The sequence below is a fragment of the Battus philenor genome, unplaced genomic scaffold (genome assembly GCF_028537555.1).
Source record: "Battus philenor isolate CCGP_79_NKW_IND1 unplaced genomic scaffold, ilBatPhil1.0.hap1 SCAF_13, whole genome shotgun sequence".
Classification (NCBI taxonomy): domain Eukaryota; kingdom Metazoa; phylum Arthropoda; class Insecta; order Lepidoptera; family Papilionidae; genus Battus; species Battus philenor.
Genome location: NW_027181675.1, coordinates 3,486,243 through 3,507,975, shown reverse-complemented (window position 1 = coordinate 3,507,975; position 21,733 = coordinate 3,486,243). Strand labels below are relative to the sequence as shown.

The 21,733-nt window shown below is 33.8% G+C and overlaps 3 protein-coding genes across 3 annotated transcripts; 2 read left to right on the top strand and 1 right to left on the bottom strand.

Annotated features, from left to right (window-relative positions):
• Positions 1-998: 998 nt before the first annotated feature.
• On the bottom strand, positions 999-19,502 carry LOC137933162 (cationic amino acid transporter 2). Its single transcript, XM_068776985.1, has 14 exons — positions 19,242-19,502; positions 17,453-17,701; positions 16,892-17,020; positions 15,623-15,778; positions 14,238-14,342; positions 13,142-13,279; positions 12,551-12,699; positions 11,868-11,965; positions 11,189-11,328; positions 10,534-10,636; positions 9,676-9,824; positions 8,416-8,582; positions 7,622-7,730; positions 999-1,550 (listed from the first exon to the last, which is right to left on the bottom strand). Exons 1-14 carry the CDS (start codon positions 19,336-19,338, stop codon positions 1,408-1,410), a joined length of 1,932 nt encoding a protein of 643 aa, XP_068633086.1. The 5' UTR covers positions 19,339-19,502; the 3' UTR covers positions 999-1,407.
• Positions 3,743-4,915, top strand: LOC137933414 (lipase 1-like). The gene has a single exon (XM_068777366.1). It carries the CDS (start codon positions 3,743-3,745, stop codon positions 4,913-4,915), a length of 1,173 nt encoding a protein of 390 aa, XP_068633467.1.
• Positions 5,807-6,979, top strand: LOC137933413 (lipase 1-like). The gene has a single exon (XM_068777365.1). It carries the CDS (start codon positions 5,807-5,809, stop codon positions 6,977-6,979), a length of 1,173 nt encoding a protein of 390 aa, XP_068633466.1.
• Positions 19,503-21,733: the final 2,231 nt, after the last annotated feature.

The window sequence follows — 21,733 nt, the reverse complement described above, 5'->3', positions numbered from 1 at the left end:
AATTAGGTAATCTCAGACATGTCCATATTAACACATTTTTCTAAAATAGATCCATCTAACCCGATCACCGAGAAACATTTTATTTAAACAAGCATGGTATAAAAAATTTAATTAATTTTCTATCAATACATTACAAAATTGCTGTTTCACAGCCTAAAGTCTAATACTGCGATAAGATATTCTTAAGTACAAAGCTAGGATAAACAAATTACATATAAGATTATGCGAAACATTTTACTAAAGAAATCTAGTTACAGAGCAATATAGAATTGAATGTCGTTTGCCATGTACATTCAGAGCCAAAAGTATATAATTTTTTTTAACTATCTAACTAACTTAGTCAATATCTATACCGCTCATTTATTTACTTTTTTAAACTATAGCTATACTTCATAGGTTTTGATACGTAAACGATAAGAAGATTCAAATGTCAAAACTTGATATATATTAAGCAGGGGAAGAGAATTTGCAAATAGTTTGAATAAACTTTTGATATAAACTCTTTGGCAGTATTATTTGTGTCTTTGGTGACATTAAGGTTATATTTTTAATAAAAGCCGAAATTAGCCGATTGTCTCTTTCTAAAGGTCGATGTGCAATATTTATCGCCGCGTACTGTACATTCATTTTCAAATATAAATCCTCTGGTTTAACAATAATAAAAAGAATTTCTAAAAATACATAAGAAATTTTAAAAAATTAACAAAAAAAGAAAAATGTTCGCGCAACAAACAACAATTCGTAATCCATCATGGCGTCTGGTTAGTAGACGACAGTTGTAGACCTAAATTCTCGGCTATACTACAGTGCTATTTAATTTTGCCACTTAACATTCTCCATTGACTTAAAGGTCTGTGTTACCTTTAAATTTAAGATAGTTATATATCAAGAATGACATTTGGATTTTCTTTACCTACCTACCTATGAAAAATAACATAATATTAATTTATTAATTTTTTTTTTAAGTTGACAGTCATTAGATTTCTTATTTGGAAGTAGTTAACTTAAAAAAACAATACCAAAAAAATACAAAAAAAAATCAGTAAAATGCACTGATTACTTGAGTTTGACATGTGGTAAGGAGAAATTTAATTAAACACTATCAAACGCTACTATTTATAAACGCACCTAAATAAAATACATTTGACATTAAAACAAATATTGTCAAAAAGCCCTAAAACGTATAAAGAAACAATTCGCACAGCTATAATACTTTGGTAAAAATTACAAGGAACCAAAACGCTATTCACTAAATAAAAATGCGTGTCGTAAGTACATTCGATCTCAAATACTGGATACGAAAGAAACAACCGTACCGCTGGGGCTGACGACTCCCTTACTCTCATCGCACGCATCGCCCTCGTCTTCAACCCCCTGGTCCGCTCCCCGGGAGGAGGTTCCCAGGTGTCAGCCAAGAGTATGCTGCAGACCTCCCCGCTGCAATAATTCCGTGCGACTGTCATTGTGCAGGTCAGCCAGCTGCACAGAATCCAGGGTCTTGCGGCGTTCTGCACTGTGCCATGCGCCATACGTCATATAGATGATCAAGCCTGGAACAATTGTAAGTGATGATTTTTGAGAACAAAAAGTAGAATCACATCCATTTGAGACCTTTTTTGTCCGTAAAGCGGGCCCATAGCTGATTGGTGCATAACATATATACATAATCACATAGTCGACTTTAAATACTGTCAAAAATGCCAAAAACCTCTAAAACTAAAAACAAGGCTTTATATTTTTTATATGAGTTTTTAATGGCTAAAATGATTTTAAGTCAAGAATTACACCAATATCGTTCTCTATGTTTGACACACTTGTTTAGTACAAATGCATAGACCCCTGTATAAATGAATAGTGTAAAAGATGTCAAAAGTTTAAAGGGTTGAATGTTTATATGTAACCAAAAAGATTTCCAATCAATCTATATAAAGTGATTACTCTAAAACATGTTATATTTCTTTTATTTCAATGCAATAGGCCAACAACTTCTGGCAGAAAAACGACAGCCAAAGATAGTAAATGATAATTAATTTTAATATATAGTAATCCGAATTTTGAAAACTATTTTTTTATATTAACATTACGTTATCTATTATATCTAAAACCTAACCTAAAATTTTTGGGTAAGATGTACCATACATTAATTCAATAAAAATCTTATTATCTTCCATCTTAAAAGTCTCATTTATGAAACACGGTCATCGACAGCCCCGGTATGCTATACTTAATAAATGTACGACTATTTGGAAGTCATTAAAACACCGTTGAGTATTAGAGAAGCGCTTAATTAATTTTAATGTATCGACAGACAATTCGAGTCATGTTTACGGTTGCAATTTTGACTTGTGTCTGGAATTAAATACTGGTATAGAACATATTTTGCCGTGTTTTAGAATTTTATAATCAAAATTTGAATAATTATTTACGTTTATACAGTAGGTTTCTCTCCCAGTAAAGATTGTAAGCATATTTAACCAACAATGTTATTTAATTGGCAAAAAACATTATAATAAAAATGCTCGAATTTTTTTTCTTAATTATTTATGATCAGAACTATTATACAGGATATATACATATCATTATACATTATATGGAATTTATACCTTTATACATACAAGTATTTTCACTTCATACATAAATAAAATAAATCGTCTATGGTATACGCATGTACAATAAAACTCCCCAAATAATTTCATGTCTGCCCACTGGAGATTTAAAACCAACATTAAAAAATATTATTGAATAAAATATATTATTCGATCCAAGAATCTATGCTCACTTATAAAGCTAATGATTGTCAAGAATTCTTTAGAAAAGTATATCAGTGAAAAGCAACTATTGAGTTTCTCGCCGGCTTTTCTCAGCAGAACTGCCTTCTGTGCCGGTGGTAACTTTCTATACAGACAACAATGCCGACATTTTATGTTGATTGACGATTCGAATGTACTTGTAATAGCTTATTCGAATAAAGAATGTTTTGATTTCGATATTTTATTCTTATGATCATTTATAATGATCAAATGTATACGTCATGAGAATAAAAAAGCTCCCTCTACAATATCATATTTCAAAATTAAAAGTATGAGGATTTCAAAAGCGTCTTGGACTAAGAAAAGCCAACAAACTCGGTTTCATTTTTTGTGACGATTTTCAAAAAATACCTTTATCCAATAGTTGGAGCAATTCAATTGTCCTCATCACCGTTTCCGCCTATAGACGACCATTACAGGACATAGGGCCTCCCCCAAATATATCCGGAAGATATACCATAATCGCCACGTTTATGGGTTAGTAATCGCAATGTGGTATTATGGTACGCAATAGACGCTGCTGCCAATTCTTTGAAAACATGTTATGTGAGTAGTGACAATCTTATATATTTAATGCATAAGGTGTGAATTATATAAGATTGTCGTATTAAACCTGCTACCTACCGCTGGGCAACCACTATAATTACATTCATTCTTCATTCATTCAGGTAGTTTTAAATCAAAATAATAAACTTTTGCAGTGAATTATAATGCAATAAATAATAACATGATGCACGAAAAAGAGTCATCAATTTTATCGACACAACGGAAAAGATCGATATCGATAGAAGCAACGTGTCAATCTCTAGTACGTTTACATGACCTGAAAGTGTAATTGTAACAGATTTAATCATAATTATCATCTGTTATATACAATACAATTAGTTTTAAAATATGAAGTTTAGAAGAAACCGCTTAGTTAAGACATTGTAATGGAGTTTAAAATATTATTCATTGTCTTATTTTTTGTATTCGAGTATTACAAGGCAGAATTATCAGAAGATGGTAAATTGAATTTTTTGCAACTGGCTCAAAAATATGGTCACAGTGCGATCGAATATCATGTAATCACTGAAGATGGGTATATATTGAAACTATTCCGTATTCCCGGCGCGGTTGGTATTCCGGTGCTGCTGATGCATGGAATATTAGACTCTTCAGATACATGGCTGATCAGAGGAAACGGCTCCCTGTGCATAACGCTCGCCAGGCAAGGTTATGACGTGTGGATCGCCAACAATAGAGGCAACCGATATGGTAGAAATCATTTATACTTGGACCCTAACAGTAACGATGGCTTTTGGGACTTCTCATTCCACGAAATCGGGTATTTCGACCTACCCGCCATCATAGATACAGTGTTATTAATATCCAATGCGAGCAAAGTTAACGCGATAGGGCACTCACAAGGCAACACTGTATTCTATGTCTTAGGATCGACCAGACCAGAGTACAACGCAAAAGTAAATGTTATTATAGCTTTAGCGCCTGTCGCCTTTTTAAATAACATACCGCATCCTTTGAAAGATATTATAGACATCTCATCTGCTTTAGTCGATGTAGCGCAAATATTGAATATTCATGAAGTGTTAGGAGATAAAAGCATATCGCGGGCGACTTTGCGAAAATTCTGCTCTAAGAAGTTTGTGGGATATAAGGTGTGTGTTTTAGGATTTCTTTTCCCACTGAGCGGATACGACGAGGATGAACTTGAAAAGAATTATACACCAACATTTTTCGGACATTTCCCAGCTGGAACCTCACTTAAAAGCCTACAACATTACGCTCAAGTTAGTCTTAGAAGAAAATTTGCTGCTTTCGATTACGGTGAAGAAAATTACGCCGTTTATCAATCCCCCGTACCACCGGAATATGATTTGAGTGCAGTAACGATGAAAATAGTTTTATTTGTAGGCGCAAACGATAAGATATCAACGGTCGAAGATGTCGCGATACTGAGGCAGAAACTGCCCAACGACACGCAATATCTCCTGTTGCCGCGACGAAAAATGAATCACGTAGACTTCATTTCAGGACGTCACATGGGAGACTATTTGTTTTCGTATATATTTGATGTGTTAACGGAAAACGGAGGCAAAGAATAGACATTCTCAATGTTTGTTAACAGAACGAAAACAATTTTGATGTTTGAAAGTGAATTGACTTTTATCTCTGTTAAATGATTACTGTAATGATTTTTAATTCTGAGCATAGCATAGGTTCGAGCCTGAGACCTTCAAACCTTGCCCTAGATCATCACTGGTAACACACATTGATTGTAGATCTTCGTGTTAAGTCACTGAGGGATTTTGGACGAAATGTTTCAGTTTCCTGAACATGACTCAACCGATTTGGACTCGACGATTAACCTTTTTTCCTAGTGGAACGCTTTGTATCCCGGTTGTTTCGACGCGATCAAAATCAAACACAACGAGATTAAAGAACATTACCTTTTAGGAGCTACATTACGTCATCATCGGCGCTTCAAAAAGGGGAATTCCACAGAAATATAATTCCCACGAAAGAGAGCGCTCTACTTTACCCTGCGATTTGTGATTGGCTGACGATTTTATTGATTGGAAATTGTTTTCATAGTTTTAATATTTGGCATAACGATATTTATAAACTAAGCTTGATAAATATACACACTTCAACTCTGGACTTCGTGTTATTATTACCTCCAAGTACTACCGGCCCTAGGAAGAATCCTACAGCCTATTATTCCTAGAAATATAGCCTAAATATGACATTAATAAAAATAGATCATAAGTCAAACTTAATTATTATAACATACATCTAATTAGTTTCTGCAAATTTTGCATTTGAATAATTTAACAAATCTGTTATATATTAATTAATTTCTTTGTTACACTTAATAAACCATTAGGATTGTTAAATATGCCTTTAATCACATAATTAGGTAAGAAATTAATTATCATTACGTTGTGTTAAAAAGACAGGTGCGTCAATAATTTTTAATTTTTCAAATATATAACATGAAAGTTTACATCGCTTTTATTATACTGTGCCGGCTGTTAATACAAAAAACCATATCAGCTGATGTTGAAGATGCCAAGTTGAGTTACAAGCAACTCGCTACTAAATATGGTCATAATACCGAAGAGTATCAAGTCACCACTGAGGATGGATACAAGCTCTTACTGTTCCGAATACCCGGACGAGTGGGATTACCAATTCTACTTGTACATGGTATTATGGACTCCTCTGATACCTGGATTATAAGAGGAAACGTTTCGCTAGCGATTACCCTAGCTAACCAAGGATACGACGTTTGGACCGCAAACTGCAGGGGAAACAAGTATTCCAAACACCATGTACATCTCAAGCCGGACTCATCAAGGTATTGGAACTTCTCCTTCCATGAACATGGGCTCTACGATCTACCAGCGATTATAGACACGGTTTTAAAACAAACAAAGGCGGTTAAACTAAACGCTATTGCACACTCTCAGGGAAACACAATATTTTATGTCTTATGTTCAACACGCCCTGAATATAACGATAGAGTAAATATTTTGATAAGTCTCGCACCGGTTGCATTTCTAAACAACGTGAGACAGCCTATCCGGAGTTTGATTAAGTCAGCTCCATTAATAAATTCAATATTAAATAAGTTGAACATCGATAAAGTGTTCGCGGAACCAAATATAAAAGTAAGGAAGTTTTGCACTAGACCCATAGTTGGTTATATAGGGTGTGCACATACAATACTATTTCCATTATTAGGATACAATAGTGAAGAATTAGAACCAGGATTTGCGCAGATTGTCGCAGGTCATGTTCCAACTGGAACATCGAGGAAAAATCTGTACCATTTTGCGCAGGTCGGTATGAGAAGAAAATTCGTCCAGTACGACTACGGTACATATGGAAATTTACAGAAATACAATAGACTTTCACCTCCTTCGTACAATTTGAGTTCTGTAACGACCAAAGTGGCTTTGTACGTAGGCGCAAATGACAAAGTGTCAACTGTAGAGGATGTGGAACAGTTGAGACGAAAACTACCCAATGTGGTAAAATTTTTGGTCGTAGGAGATCGTAAAATGGCCCACGCAGACTTCGTATGGGGACGGCGCATGAACGAATATTTGTTCCCGCATATATTCAAAGTTTTACAAAAATACGAAAACCATGAGAAAACTTAATTAAATCAGGTTTCATCACACATATCTAAATTGTATCTGTTATTTATTTACCCAAACAATATTACTAGACTATGACAACCTTCTAAAATGTAAGATTAAAATAAAAAAATAGATGTAAAGTGGTTTAATGCGAATTCCCTCACAGATAACTGAGAGATCTATGATATTTACTGGACATCATACATATAAGCGCTCTTTCACTCAGCCCTTTATAAGAAACTGAAAGGGAAAGATAGGGAGTAGTTGTCGTCAACAGAAATTTAAAGATGCGTTTACACGTTGCTACTTTTAAAAAAAAAGAAGTGCTAGTAACAAATAAAATAATTATTTTTTTATCGTCGTCTAAAAAACAAATAAGAAGTTGGAGAAGAATACTGTTCCAATCTCAGCAGGATTTTCCAATAAACTTGCCATCATTGTTCAAGAAAAACCTAAGTCATATACTTAACGGGAATCGATGCAAGAATATGTAAAACCAGACCAGTGTAGTTAATGTGGAAATCTGTCCAAATTATGTATTTACAGTATACAGTTCATAGTCGCCAAACAGAACAATTAATAAACGTACTGAACAATAGGTGCATGTAAACACATACTTAGCTGATATTAAATCAGTCCGATTACATTAAAAGCAAGGCTTACCAGCGGCGATCCAGACAGCGAACCTCAGCCATGTCATGTAGTCCAGGTTCAGCATCAAGTACACGTTTATGAGGATGCTAATGCCAGGCAACCACGGCACCAGCGGCACCTAGACAAACATTATATTAGTTGATCACCTAATATGTGAGATTTGACGAAGCTGACGCTTGTTCACACACTCAAATAACAGTATTTAAACCACAGGGTTTATCACATTCCATGTAGTCGCAGTTGTCATCGCATATTTGAATCACCAATGTACCGAACTAATTCAAGAATAAACTCTCCTTTTTAAAAGATTGCTTTACTTAGCAAACCCGTTACGTGAGATCATTATATTTTTCTGGTTCGGTGGTCTCTGAGAAAAATTACAACAAACACAATGAGGCAAAATTTCAATCAAATAGAACTGCAAGAGCTCATTGTGTTTTATACTAAATCACGCAAGTTTTATTCAAAGAAGTAGATGCGAATAATTGTGTTACTGTCGACAGTAACGTATCAAAAAGGCGTTCATTAGCGCCATCTAGGTACCTAGTTAAATAATAATAATACACCGCTCTGAAGTGCGTTTCTATTGCATCTGTAGATTTTTATTAAACCTTTTATACCTATAACTTGCAACATATAAGATAGCTCACTAATGCCATCTATCCAAAAATCCTTAAAACTTTTTACTCCCCCCATTATTTAAGACATGTATAAGGCATAATGTAATGTCAATATGGGATACATGAAAAGTTTGGTACAAGGCAGAATCACTAGACTACAATATCGCTATAATAAGAACTTACCGAAAATGCAAGTTTCTTCTCAGACACGGGTTGACGCGAAAGTGCGTACAACGTGGCCAAGACGAGAATCGAACCACACACCAGCATAGTCACAGGTCCCACATCTCCTGCCAGGATACCCTCGCCGTATTGGTTGATGCTGATCATCATCACAAAACACCACACACCTGAAAACGATGACAATACAGTCAAATACACGTCTATATAAATTTATTGATGTTCGATCCTCAATGTAAATAACAATTAGCTTTAGTAGCAAAGGACTTTGAGGAAATGACTTTCTTAATATTATTATTTGCTTAATGGTACATCTTTCCGGCGAGAAACCATTCTGGGTAAAGCATATTTTTTGATTATGAGTGCTCATTATTATTGTTCAACAACTCATTATTGCACCCCAAAAAAAAGAAAATAAATGTACAATAAAGAATTATAATTAGTGTTAAAATTGTTATAATGTGAATTGGAATTTCTTCTAGAACATTTGGATAGAAATCAAGGAAAAACAGAAAGGAATTTGAAATCGGAAGTATATAAACATTAAAATATAGTATTTGTAATACATGTATCATATAAAATGCATGAGTGCATATTATATGATATATATACATATCTAGTTATAAGCAAAATTGTAGAGATAAAATACAGTACCCGGCGATAATCAGCTAATTTCGGATTCGTAGAGCGTTATCTCTATCGCATGAAATACAACGACTGACAAACGTCACATAGGTAGTGTGGGACAGAGATAGTGTTCTACAAAGCCTAAATTGGCCGATTGTCTCTTTCTAAAAGTCGATGTGCAATATTTATCGCCGGGTACTGTACTACAACAAGAAGCACTGAAGCTATATGAGCTTTTTTTCACGACAATAATTAAAATAGACAATTCGTTCCACAAGCGTGCAGCCTGAACAGTAAATGATTTGTAATGTAATTAGTTTCATGCTTAATAAATTATAATTACAGATTCTTTAAAAGTAAAGATTTAGTAAGTGTTTGAAAACGATTTTGAGTTTTAAGATGGTTAAGGACAAAAAAATAGTGTACTATATAATATAGTAGTTCATGATATATAATATGCAATAAAATGTGCCTAATAAATGATTGCTATGCCACTGTTTAAACAAGAACGTGTGTGTTCTTAACTCTTGATACTGCTTGTGGACAGTAAAAAAATAGCTGTGATATTAGAAATGTAAATTAAATGCGATATGGATAGGAAGAAAAAAATAAAAAGTTGTTAAATATGATACTGACCATATAAAGCGACGAGCACAGAGACCATAGCACTGCTGAGACGCGTGGGCACCGCATGCTTGTCTGCGTTCACCAGCTGCCGCACTGCATTTTTGAAGGTCAGATTCAGTGGTTCCGAAGCACGGTGCACTGATTGGCTTCGTTCATACCTACATACAGATATCGCTATAGCAAATATATAAATTACTGTTTCCTTCGATCGTAAATTACACAAATAATTCGCCGTAGTCTTCGTTTCAGCCTATAGAAGCCCGCTGCAAGGCATAGGTCTTCCACAAAGATATCTTCTATAGGAGGATATTTCAAAATCGCTACACTTGGCAGGCGTTTTGGCGATCGCATTGTGGTATTAAAACTCTGGAAATTTGTATATGAGCGGTGGAAATCCTACAAAACAGGGGTGGCCAAATTCCTTGTCAGTTCGAGCCGTTGTTCGAAATTTGAAATTTTTCGCGACCCGCAGTTAAAACACGCAATCGAATATTTTTATAGAAAAATATACTTATTGAAACTATATAACAAAAGTACTCACATATATGACAGCACTCTTAATAATACTTAAGATACCGGTTAGTTAATTAGGATCGGTGTTTGGATTTCGCTAATTTCATTTGGGAATATTAATAATTATTATTTATACCAATAATTTGTTTAAATTTCCCAAGAGCTGATGTAGGTAATATAAATATTTAAATAATTCGACGATCAATCAGAGCCAAAAATAATCGTTTACAGAGCCGTATGTGACTTGCGAACCGCAGTTTGGCCACCCCTGCTATAATGAAGACACAAAGTGTTAATTATATAAGATTGACTCAATGTCCTATCGATGGGTTACCGCTGTGCAGAAGTAATTACCTTAGCAATAAAACGCACGATGCAACCATGGAGTAAGCCAACAGTGTACCAATGGACATCATGTGGATTAGTTGCTCCAACTCGAATATCATCGCCAAAGTACCTGAAAAAATAAAGAAACTGATAATGATTATTAAAAACTAAAATATTAATTAGCTTGTCAGGACTTTTGAGGGTAGCCCTGTGTCGCGTGAGCCAGTCGCAGCGCAAGGCCGCACTCGACACAGGGCCGCATTCCCCTGTCCCATCAAGAATAGGAAAAATTAATTTTGTTGTGTGTGAGTCTAGTATTTAAGTAAGCACTTTTTTACGATATTTGTAATACATAAATTATATAAATGACATGATAAACCAGAAAACTTATAAGTTGTTGTAGTTTCGTATTTCTTGTAACATTTTTGTAATATTACAGAAGATAAAATTAAAGCCATATGTTTAGACAATTATTTTTACCATATCGCATCATAAATAATCAAAACGTGACAATATTTTCATCGAATAGGTTTTTACGTTTCATTACCCATTTCTCCATTTAAATCCAAAGACGATTTAATCATATAATAATATTGGAGACCCATCTCGTAAAAGTCGGTAGTAGTACTAAATTAAAACTAGCTCATATTCCTTGCAAAATAAAGTTCAAAATGCAACTCACCTGTAAACAGTCCAGCGATCATCGTGCCCACCATTGGCGTCTGGAAGCGCTCGCTGACGGTCCCCATGAACTTGAACAGCAGACCATCGGACGCCATCGCGTATATTATACGAGGCAATGGGAAAACAGCGCCCAACAAACTGCATATTGTAAAAACACAACTTATTAAAGTACTAGAAAAATTTGTATCATAATATCTCTAGTGATAAATGTGTAGCTCATTGATCAGCAAAAAGATTTAAAGCTTTTACATCTATTTCCAATCACCCTGTATAAACTGATCACTCAAAATTATGTTACATTAATTTTTTTCCTGTTACATTTTCATTTAAATCATAAAGTCTGCAGGGAAATAGTATAAATAATAAATTTTATGAATTTTGAAAACACTCTGTTCTTAGTATATTATCATTAAGATATTTATTTCCGAAACCATTCATTTTTGAATAGAGTATGTCATGCATTGAATGACCTATACATTAACCTAAAGCTTTTACACCTATAAACAATCTTCCTTTATAACAGCATGTTAAAGGCGACCTAATGGTTTATAAAAGTACAGCATGTATATTGTTGTGTATATATATTGTATAAAAAAGAAGTATAAACTAATTTGTGACTTATACTGTACCATTAAGGTTGAAAAAGCAATGCATTATAATAAATGCTTGAATAATACCTTGAGCACAAAGCGCAGATGGCTCCAACGCTGACAGCGTACTTGGCCCAAGACCACCCCAATTGGTCATAGACGAACGGAAACGGAGCTTTCTCATCCTGAAACATTTTTTAACTATATAACAATCCATACACATTTTAATAAATACAATACCCGGCAATAATTTAATAAACACAATAATCGGCTAATTCGACTTCGTAGAGCGTTATCTCTGTCGCACGACTGACAAAACGTCACATAGGTAGTGTGGGACAGAGATAATGTTCTACGAAGCCGAAATTAGCCGATTGGCTCTTTCCAAAGGTCGATGTGCAATATTTATCGCCGGGTACTATATATCCCTTTAATGTCTTTTTTTACACACACGCACAAACACACCAGTGGCAGTTTTTTTATTTAGTCATATCTAATAAGCTCCCGTCACTCAGAAGGTGCCTAAATATATATTTATTCTTTATTTTAACCATATAGATATATGAATTTTAGACGCTTGGGTGCCGCTTAGTATCTTTATGTAATGAGACGTTATTTTTACACCAAAAATTTTTGAAGTGACAACCATTTTGTCTAAGCATTAGTTTTAATAATGAAAGCCAGTGTTCAATCACAAATTAACATCATACTTTCTTGTTTAAACATTTTAATGATAATTTGAATAATTGCCAATCAAAATGAAAGCTTACCTGCATGTAATAAGGTAACATTAACGTCAGCACCGAAGAAACACCGCAATATGCAAGGAAAACTATGAGCAGTGAGGCGACCACGGCAAAAGGTATGGTCTTTTGTGGTCTGCGGGCTTCTTCTCCGGCTGTGGCTACACAATCAAAGCCTGGAACAAAAATAAATAAGGATTTTTTTTAATAATCTACCAGTTTCGTATAAGGTAGATTTATATCCTAGGTATTATATCGGTGCATAAGCAGTATCTTCATCAAGATCAGTGTTTTTTTGTATTTATTGTACCATTTACCTTTACCCAACCTTTTTTGTACCATGCCCTACACCCCTATACTACATACATATTTTTATATTAAATCGAAAGAATTATACTCGTGTAGAGTCAATTTTCGAATTTCCCCCCTTTAATAATCAAATTACCCCCTTTTGTGGCGTAGGGTCTCATGTTGGGAAACACTGATCCAGACTATAAAATTAGTAACTCCTTTATAATTGACTGTCTCTTATTTTACAGTTTCTTGTCAAATGTTTTAGAATAATCTAACAAAAATAAACGTGATAGTTAATGAAAATTAAAAATCCAATAAAATTACCGATGAATCCATAGAAGCATACCGCAGCTCCTTTTATTATTCCGGCCAGACCATAGGGAGCGAAGCCGCCATTTCCAAAGTCTTTCTTCTCAGACTTCGGTACTTCGGAAGCGGGAATTCGCCAGTTCTTGGTGTCCGCTGTAATAAACCATACAAAATATTCTAATCATATAAATTCTTTTTTATGGGAGATTTCAGTTTTTCCTTCTACAATATAATCAAACATTACACAGCTTCACATTTACATATTATACACTCTTACATATATTCACGTGTCTGTAAATCAATTATATATAATTCACGCCAGGTATTAATTATTATTTTATATATTAAATATCATTCACAATTTCATTTTTAAACTAAAAATTTATTAACAAGCCACTTTCAAGCGTTCCTATATCCTAATTCATGCGGGTGAGACTGATTGTTTATGTAGAATTTAGGGTTGATCACCTTCATTATATATATACACATATCAAAAATTTAAAGTAATTTTACCCACATGCTGGTAATAGACAATGTCACAAATAAAAATGGAACAGATATAGACATAAGTTTCTTCCTCTCTGCTGTGGCTAGTGAAATATTATTCTATCTCTTTTAGTTTCACTGTAGAATTTCCAAGTTATCCACCCTTTGCAAGATAAGGTTATGAGAGATTTATACCTGCTAAAACCTTTCTGGCAGTCAACATACGCTGAAGGGATTGTTTTTATTTTGTGGCCTCACATACAACCCTATCATTGGTGGAAAGAGTCGTTATTTGCATTATAATTTTTCAAATAATTTTAATTAATTTCTGTACTCATTTTTCATCCTTCTCAATGTCGTTCATTCTTTCCTATAATTTTCTTCACAATATCTTTCATTCCTTTCCATACACCGCATCACTTCTTTCGCAATCGCTTTTATTTGTTTAACAATTTATTTATTCTTAATTTTTATTTGTTTTCTTACTATCTATATCGTACTTAATTGAAATTTCTAATATCGAAGCTATTTTTTCACTGTACTTTATTATTTACATTCTAGCTGTAGGGTTTTGGGTGACCACGTAGAGAATATGTCTTTAGAGAGTGAAAGATATATCAATTACCTTTGAAGGAGCCTGATATAATGACAAATAGCACCACACATAGATTGACGCCCGTGCAGAAGTTGTTGAACTTGGTTGATTCCTTTACGCCGAACGCCAGGGCAACTGAAACAACATTTCTTTGTTTTATTTTGCTACAAACTTTCACATATTTATCAAACGGATTGTATCTAAGGTAAATAACGAACAATTAAAAGTTATGGTAATATTAAAAATGTTATCCATTAATATTTCGAATGTTAGGGTCTATATATAATTAAAAAAAAAAACCTTTTTAAAATTACCGTTTGAAGCTACTTTCTAGTGTTTCAGAAGAAATTAATGCTGTTAGCCTTTGAGGCTTTAATAGCTTCGTCGAAAATGAATTCACAGAAGGTGGGATTCGTGAACTATCTATTTATTCACATTTTATTATACACCATAAATGATAAATAAAAGAAAAGAAACAATTTACATAGAGGTACAAGAGGCAGTTTGATCGCTTGAGGCTCTCTACCAGACAATCTTTGGATGAAAATGAGAGACATGAAGGAGTGGGCAGTTTAAATTGTACATACATGTGTACACGTGTACATAACCATCTAATTCTATTTTTTATATAATCTTTATTATAGAATCTTTTTATATTAAAATTGAATCCGTCTATAGTTTAAGATTAAGCTATGAATTAATACTTCTTAGATAGATCAAAAGGGCCTACAAATAACATTATAAATATAAATGTCATAACACCTATAATGAATCACCCTGTTTGTTTAAAGTGCTGAATTTATTTACAAATGAGCTTATTTGCTGTTAATATATAGTACACATTGTCCAAAATTCATTGGTTTTTAAAATAATAATATAATAGGAAAAAGTTTTTGCAAACGGTTTACGAAGTTTCGAAATTGATTATTGTTTACTATCTGTCTTTGCAGACTTTGTACTGCCAGAAGTTATTGGCCCGTCGAATTCCATTAAAAATAATAAAACAATGTAAAATCTTCAAAGTTTTCACCCCTGTTAAGCTTCAACATCTATAAACAATCTGCATATATACAAAATGTTATTTAAAAACATCAAATGGTCACTTTAAAATGGACTTTTTTGATTCTATAGTACTATTACATGTCATGTGGGAGGGGGGGGGGGCGTATACAAACCCCGCTGCACTTTTCGTTCAAGCCATTTGCAGTTCTCATTGAAAAATAAAGGATTTTTAAACAAATGAATTGTAGGGTCGAATATAGATAACTTCACATTACGTATGCGCGTACGTAATGCATATTATAATATAATAAAAATATAAAAAAACAAGAATCAATCAACCGCGACGGCCGCACAAGAAAAGGCTTTTAAGATAAGAAAACAGTTAAATTATGAGTCACCGTTGAAATACTTACTAGAGAATACCATGATGACAGCGAATGCAAAAACATCTGGATATCTCGCTAGATGTGGCGTGTTTAACGGCAGAGCCGCTTCCAGTTGCGTTGATATCGCCTTGTTGAGCAAAGAATCCAAATATTCGCTCAAAGCTTTCACAACGGATGCTGCACCTGTATGAAAAACGTACTTTTGACTTCTCAATTGAATTAAATAATATTTTTTATCTTAATAGATAGTTAAATACTATAATCATAAATAACACGAATAGCTTCTACAGCATGGATGCACAGACCGCGGCCCGCCGGTCGAATGCTGGTGGCCCGCCGACAGCAAAAATAATACTCACGTATATTCGAAAAATATTGAATTCTATTCCAGAATAAAACCAAAAAAAATAAATTACCTATACTTCTGGCGCCCGGCCCGCCATCAGTTCATGATTTGCCCGAGTGGCCCCTAGTCTTAATAAGTCTGTGCAACCATGTTCTTCAGATTCACTGCCAGTATCTTGAACGTGGGAGTCAGAAATCAGGAGTCAGAAACGAACTTTCTATTTTCTTGTTTATTTGTTTGAAAAGGATTCAAATGTTATTAAATACCGTTTGCATATATAAGGTAATTAAAATTTAAAAATCTAAAATATCACAGACCGGCGCGAGACCCGGCACTGCGAACGAAATTCTTTATATCAGTGCCGATGCAAGTGCGTTTTTTGGCACGTGGCGGACTCTTTCTCGTACTCATATTGCTAGCGCAATTTTTAGTTATATTATAAAAAATAATTAAAAACCAATAGTTCAGCAATAAAATTAAAACGTTCAAACAGTGCAGACCCTTTAGTATTTTACTTCGCGCGATGCCGGCTGCGTATTGGGTCATAAAATTTGACCGGTAGGCATCTTGCGCCGGCGCGAGTCAGGCAGCCATATTGACACTATATTTTTACAACGACAAAGTAAAATCAAACTGAATTTTATTAACTAAATAAATAATTAGTACCAGATAAATAAACACTTTCACTAATCAATGACGACTACATTGAAAGACTGTAATTGCAAAGCATAAGACTCCCCCACCCCTCCCCCACAGTTAGCCACCATTGACCGGTCCTGGTGCTTCCCGCATCCAGGCTTCTCGCAACCTTAACTATCTCGTCAGTCCAGTACTTGGACGCCTACCCACATCCCGTTTATCCGCTCGTCAATATATACTATATAAATATAAAGCTTACATTAAGTTTTAACAAAAAAAACATACGAAAACAATTTCAAAATCGATCTTACCTATTATATATTCCAAAATGAGATTCCATCCTATAATGAATGCTATAAATTCCCCGACGCACACGTAGCTGTAGACATACGCCGAACCCGCTTTGGGCACACGAGCACCAAATTCCGCGTAACACAAACCTGCACAAAATACCATCTAAATTTTTCTTGCATAACTTTAAGCTAGGTTTTTTTTTAAAAAAAAACTATTCAATGTATGACTCCTCTATAGATTTCTTCTCTTCTTTATAATATTCCAAATCGATCATACCTTATTATTTTACTCACCATTGACGAAGGAACAAATACTTAAAAGAGTAATTCTTAAATGCTATTGTATTCTGGTTTTAACCTCTTACACCTGGTATTAGGTGGTGAAATTATTCTGTTAAAGCACCATATGTTTCGCGATGGCAAAAGTACACTACAAGGATAACAGATAACTTTGTAAAGGTCGCCAGAAAACGGTGGACTAATTAGTCTTTGGAAATCTACAGAGGAGGCCAATGTACAATAGTAGACCTCCAGCGACTAAAATGATGATGAAAAGAAATTTAACTAATGTAGACATACCTGCAAACACACTGGCAACAGCAGCAAGTAGAAACGACAAAATCACAGCCGGTCCTGCATAATTCTTTGCGACGTCACCAGCCAACACATACACTCCCACTCCCAGGGTGCTGCCAACTCCCAGAGCAGTCAAGTCCAATGCTGACAATACCCTCGCGAGTCTAGCTACGCCCTCTTCAGCCGCCTTCCGCCGAGATATTATACTATAAGCCAAACGGACAGCCCGTACCGCCCCAGCCTTGATTCCACCTGAAACAATTATCCATAGTTATATCATAATAAAAATAAATAAATAATATATATATATATATATATATATATATATATATGTAAAATTTAGTTGGTTGAATGAAAAATATCAATTATACAATGAACAAACGGATTTATGACAAATTACATAATAATGACTCCTAGTAGAATATTATTATTGAAAATATATATAATACAAAGAAACACTTACAAAACAAAAACCACATTATTGGCATGACATACAATCACACTACTCAATGACTTTAAGAATACTGGAGTATTCAACAGCCTGAGAGTAATGACCAAACAATTGATTGAACTCGGAGACAATATTGAATCAATATAGGGCAAATCATTTGGCTATGTATGCCGACTTGTTCAATAACACATTATTTAATTCTATTAATTATTCCCTGATAAATTCATTGCATGTATGTACCCGCCACCTATGCCTTATTATTGTAATTATACATTAATTTATGAGAATTACTGTAGTATAGAATAAAAATAAAAATACAGTTGTTAATTACAATTTTTCAATGACACCACATTTCACATAAATGTGGAATGAAATAGATAGCAATCTCACCTTACTTTCATATACAAGGTATTACCTAAATCAGAGAACATATAGTGTTTTTTGTTTTTTTTTTTATAAAGTGTTTACCCCAGAAATTACATTAAAAAATCTTAGTAAAATAAATAAAAAAGCAGGTACTTATCTTTATAGTAACAATAAAAATCATCAAGTGCATTAATTTCTTCTACTTTTTATGACAGCAAAAATTTAAAAAAATTGTGGCTATGATTTTTTAAATATATTTTCTTATCTTACATCCTGTCATAAATTTTATAATTTAAATCACATTCCTTAACATGTACCTACTTCCACTTATATTCACCATCATTTAACTTTATTGACTAGATGCAGATTGATCAGTTTTTGACAACTCTCACTGAAGTTTAAGTAAATAAGCATTCAGTCAAAAAATAATAAAAGTACTACTGCTCCTGATATGTATATACACACACACTAATATGTATATACCGATATGTATGTACATAACTTCCATTAGTTATGGATGTAAGCCCTCCTATAAAGGTTTCTAACTAAAATCATAGCATTTCTAAATATTTTATACCGCATAGAAAATAATTTAATTTTCAAAATTACAGAACATAACACATATACATACAACAGTAGATATCCTTAATATTAATTTAAAATTTGCAATAATTAATTACACACTAAATGAGTAATGAGATGGCTACAATTACTTTTAAAAACATAACCCAGTTTTATATTTGCTGAACTGTTACAAAGTAATTTTACACTAAATAACTACTTGCAATAACCTGAGATTCAACATGTACAATCATCATTAAGCTAAAGAACAGTAGCCATTTATCCGCAACTCATACGACAGAATTTCGTTTAACGCGGCACGTCAATGAAACGTGATGCCGAATTAGCAATATGGTATAACTCCTACGTTCTATATGAAAAAGTATTTTATGAGCAGGAAAAATAAATTCTTACCATCTTCGTAAGCCTGTCGCACCGTATACTCGTGGTTGACATGATTTCGAACTGATCCATAGTTCGTGTAGTCATAATTGGAGTCTGGTATAGTCATTTTAAAAAATGCCGATTAACCGTTTTTAAACCAAATAGCAATTAATGTAATTTTCAAAAGACATTAGATAATAAATAAACTAATCACTGTGCGTTATTAATTCAGAAACTGTATCATTCTCGTAAATAACAGTACCTCATTGTAACCTAAAGAATTCAGCTTAGACCAGTATAGCAGCGTGACACTGACAGCTGATGTTTCTATATGCCAATAAGTTCTGCAAACTGCAATGTTAGAGATGGCCGAAAGAATTGACATGTATCGATAATTAAAAAATTGTCGTAAAATATTTTGAATTATTGATAGATGTAATATCTGGAATAACAAACAAAATGCTGCACGTTTATTTTTATTTTTTAATTTCTCTTAAATACTACGTTTAAAAATAAAAGAATATCTTCCTTACAAAAACGGGATTTTAATTAATAACTAGGTTGTTAATAATACATAAAAAAAACTTTAGATGTTCGTTATCCTAATAATAATTAGTTTTTGCTTTTCTTATTCATTTATTTGCATCATTTAAAAAAATTAAGAAAATTTTTAAACCTGTTGCTGTTATTACATATTTAATTGAGCTGTGAGTCCTATACTACTTTTATATAAAGGTCTCAGTGCTATTTGACGACTAACGTTCTCGTCGAAATATGGATAACAATTGAAAAAGGCGCCCCAGCTTTGGTGATACAGAACTAAAAAAATGTATCACTAAGAAAATTTAAAATACTTGTTAAAATATCTTAAATAAACAACTTACTATATGGATTAGAGATAGAGAACAAAATGTCATTTGCGACTTCTTGAAAAAAATAACCTTTCGTATACACATATGCTAATTGCGTATAATAATGCTAATTGTATGAAACGAACTATTATTTATTCACTTAGTTCAATGTTGTTTCAATGACCTTTTTCGTTGTCGTATACATTCAATTTAACAAAAAATCACACGGATGTGTTTCCTTCACAATTGTCAACTGTAGAATCGATAAGTAATGTCCATCACTAAAACCATGAACGTAAATTCCATACGTTATTGCGTCAGAAATAAGGTATGGTCGTTCAGAAGTCAAATGTTTGTCACTAGGTCGAAGTTTTACTGACGAATCGATCAAGGCCAAAACTAAAAAATTATATTATGTGTTAACGCACCTGCGACGTTTTAATTTTATTGGGACTCTAAAGAAATTTATTTCTTTATTTATTAACATTGTCCGCATTTTGCTCATATATTTTTAATAAAGCAAACTTTTGCCAAAAATGCTAAAAACGCCGTGACTAGTACAATGTTTAAATCGTTATGAAATCTACAATTAGCTTAGCACCTCACCTGCGCTGCTTACAATGCTTGATATATTGTAGCCTAGTTATTTCACTTGTTAATAAATCAAGTAAAAGTTGTACTGAAAGTAATTTGTTTGTCAGGAGAAATGATGACCAATTTTCAGCCGTATGATATACACCGCTCGAAACTGGTTTCTCCCGGAGATTTTTAGACCGGTTGGAAGCCGCCTGCATCCAGCGTCTTCCGATGTCTTTAACGAGGTCGTCTCTTCTTTGGGAGGACTTTGGGAATGGATGTCGTACGCTGCGCGTGCCGGTCCCTGGTCTCCATTCAGAAATCTCATGATCCCGGTGGCCATCATTGGTATTACAACATATCAATTCCCGCGGCTGAGTTATTACAAATAGACGTAACTTTTTTAAAATTGTTATTTCGGTATGAGGACCATTACTCCTAAAAATAGCAGCCTAATTAAGAAAAGCTTAGAAGCCCAAGATCATTTTAATTTTAAGATCATCGCACTATTTAGACATCTTTTACAATTCCATTTCTGCGGCAGGGAAAAAAGAAACAGCATCCATAAAATTACAAACCGAAGCAGGTTCAGAACCGGGTGTCTTGAGTGGATACTGAAATAATACTATCGTGGGATGGAAGACTACGGTTTCGATATTGGTCGTGGAAGAGGACAATTTAACACCATAAGCTGGTGATGACTTAATGGTGATGGAACTAATGACTGTATTTTCACATTGTAGACACCGTTAGCGAACTTAGATCAGTTTGGCTGAACTTACGTCTTCAAGACCCTAGATTCCAAAGATGACGAAGCCTTAATACCAATAATGACATATTGATCATCGTATGCCAATCATTTCATTCCGGGCCATCGAAACAATTTACTACTCGCGTACAAATTGTCACAATGGGCAATGCCGTTAATTGGCGCGAATTTAGATCAATCAATAACCTTAAAATAGAAATGCATTTTACACGCCAATATTCAATAGAAATAATACAAAATCTTGTTCAATTTCAATAAATTATATTTTCAGTAGAACTTTCATTATTTTTTTTCTAAGAAATGATAATGGTCAAAAACAATAATTT

What these genes read in the sequence shown, in the direction of transcription:
- LOC137933414 (XM_068777366.1), top strand. Translation starts at nt 3,743, where the DNA reads ATGGAGTTTAAAATATTATTCATTGTCTTATTTTTTGTATTCGAGTAT.
- LOC137933413 (XM_068777365.1), top strand. Translation starts at nt 5,807, where the DNA reads ATGAAAGTTTACATCGCTTTTATTATACTGTGCCGGCTGTTAATACAA.
- LOC137933162 (XM_068776985.1), bottom strand. Translation starts at nt 19,338, where the DNA reads ATGACTATACCAGACTCCAATTATGACTACACGAACTATGGATCAGTT. An exon ending in GCGACAGGCTTACGAAGATG is followed by an intron (nt 17,702 to 19,241) that starts GTAAGAATTTAT and finishes TAATTGTTTCAG; the next exon opens with GTGGAATCAAGGCTGGGGCG. An exon ending in TATATCAGGCTCCTTCAAAG is followed by an intron (nt 13,280 to 14,237) that starts GTAATTGATATA and finishes GGTTTATTACAG; the next exon opens with CGGACACCAAGAACTGGCGA.